Consider the following 2,505-nt stretch of genomic DNA (forward strand, 5'->3'; position numbering starts at 1 on the left):
AGGAACACGTTATTAACTGGCCAGTTCCTTTCCCCTCCATCAGTTGCCCCGGGTGGCCAGGGGGAGGTAGTTTAGAGACCAGGATTACTGCATGTTTTTTGTGAGGGTACCTAACCTAGGGGACACGGGGAGAACATGTGATTGTACCTACGCTAGGGGACACGGGGAGAACATGTGATTGTACCTACCCTAGGGGGACACGGGGAGAACATGTGATTGTACCTACCCTAGGGGACACGGGGAGAACATGTGATTGTACCTACCCTAGGGGGACACGGGGAGAACATGTGATTGTACCTACCCTAGGGGGACACGGGGATAACATGTGATTGTACCTACCCTAGGGGGACACGGGGAGAACATGTGATTGTACCTTACCCTAGGGGGACACGGGGAGAACATGTGATTGTACCTACCGTTGAATGTGCGCCGTCTTTTTGCAAGCAAGATTGTCATCAAAAGCATAGTTTTTACAGTGGCCTGTATACAGCCGCCTAGAGCGTCCGTCCAACCGATGGGCGACTCACTCATCGCTGATCCAAACATTGACCAATGACCTTCCGTGTTGTTGCGACGTTACCTCTTGCTTTCATTCTCGTGGATCAAGTCCTCAGTCTGCCACGACTGATTTCAGTCATTTGGATTCCATGATGGAAGCCATCCGCGTGTCTTCTGTGAAATCATTGTTGCACGCCGGAATAGTGGATCTGCCGCCGCGACGTGTTGTGAGCTTGTAGATCGGCTATTCTCTGTCGTTAGTTATTTTAAGAGGAAAGAGTGTTTGTTGTACTGTTTAGATTAATGATCATAACCTAAACATCATCAGTACATTTTCAGTCAACGAGATTTTTATTTTGCTTTATTCCATCGTGCATTCTAAATGCGGGTGTTTGATGGATGTCTTCAGCCTTTCCTGGTCTCTGTTCACAATGTGTTGCATGTATATATGGAACATGGCCTCGAATTGCACCTTTCTAAACTGTTTTTCTATTTTTTTTTTAACTATTTTTTGCTCTTTCTTGCACTCTTTATTGTTTTGTGTGATTGATGCTTGATGTTATGCTAGTATCTATGCTGCTGCATTGTCTGAAGGAAGCCAGAAAAAAACAAGTTTTACTCTTATATACCTGTACACAAGATGTAACAATATAGTACTACAACCTTGAATGAGCCAAAGTCACCATGCACTTCACCCTTTCTTTCCTCGTCTTCTGTCTTCGCAGGCATGAGCCATGAGCCAAAGTCACCATCTTAGGAATGATCTCCACAGCAACCCGTACCACGGCCACGGTCAGCCCCCCTCACCCCGTCTCCTCTCAACGGCTCCATCGTGGCCAATGGGAGGCCCGGCGAACCAGTCGCTCACTCCGGATTCGCCGCAGCCCTCCGCAAGCTGGCGAAACAGGCCGAGGAACCCAGAGGTGAAGGCACGCAACGCACGCACGCACGCACTCACCGCACTCACCCACACTGGCAGTTCTTTCTGAGGCAAAGCCCTTTGACAGTGCAGCTAGCAGCCACAATGACCCTGACCCTGACACCTGACCACAGATTCTGTGATTTAGATTATGGCTCTGTAAAGGAAGGATGGACTGTGTGTGTGTGTGTGTGTGTGTGTGTGTGTGTGTGTGTGTGTGTGTGTGTGTGTGTGTGTGTGTGTGTGTGTGTGTGTGTGTGTGTGTGTGTGTGTGTGTGTGTGTGTGTGACTGTGTGGTCTATGTGTGTGTGTGTGTGTGTGTGTGTGTGTGTGTGTGTGTGTGTGTGTGTGTGTGTGACTGTGTGTGTGTGTGTGTGTGTGACTGTGTGTGTGTATGTGCGGGGCCCAGTGGAAGATTGCTAATAGCGCTGGAGTGATATTCACACAGCATTGAATTAGCCATCATCCCTGGAGATACGGCGACACAGAGGAGCCATGCTAGCCGACCCACTTAATCGTGTGTGTGTGTGTGTGTGTGTGTGTGCACGCGCACGCATGTGTCAGCGTGTTTGGTATTATATACAAGTGCTTTGTGTGTTTGCTGCTGCACGCGCGCACGTGTGCATCTGTGCATGTTTAGAAATGTTGCCTCCCTCTTCGGCCATGTGTTAACAGCAACAAATGTCTCAGACGTCTATTGAATATCCCCCCCCCCCCCCCCTCTCTCTCTCTCTCTCTCTCTCTCTCTTCATGTGACGGAACCCCTCTTGGTGTTTTAAGCATTATGTTACACTTTACGAGTTTACGTTGTACTTTAGCTATTGCAAAATAGCAGATATACTGCTATTTTTAAAAATCGTGCAAATGTGCCACAACTCTTTGAATTTCTGTCAGAGCGAATGGCTTTTAACTAAAATCTTCTTCTGAGGGCGGGGGGGTCCCTGCATGGAACAACATACTTTCAGATGGGGGTCCGCGGCAAATACAGATAATTATTGACGTGGAAAAGGTTGAGCACCACTGGTATAGAAACAGGGTTTTTCAGATACTTTTAGGATTTGAAGACTTAAAAAAAAAAAAACGGCCTC

At 47.9% G+C, this 2,505-nt stretch overlaps 1 protein-coding gene across 1 annotated transcript in view; it reads left to right on the forward strand.

Annotated features, from left to right (window-relative positions):
* Positions 1-1,225: 1,225 nt before the first annotated feature.
* Positions 1,226-2,505, forward strand: part of LOC310879152 (genetic suppressor element 1-like) — a gene marked incomplete at its 5' end in the record, with an annotated part of 50,552 nt that continues 49,272 nt past the window's right edge. Inside the window, 3 exon segments of the mRNA XM_083793596.1 lie at positions 1,226-1,244; positions 1,247-1,296; positions 1,298-1,421. Coding sequence (XP_083649722.1) covers positions 1,226-1,244; positions 1,247-1,296; positions 1,298-1,421 — 193 coding nt within the window.

Source organism: Protomyctophum parallelum, assembly GCF_964188405.1.
Source record: "Protomyctophum parallelum genome assembly, chromosome: 2".
Taxonomy (NCBI): Eukaryota; Metazoa; Chordata; class Actinopteri; order Myctophiformes; family Myctophidae; genus Protomyctophum; species Protomyctophum parallelum.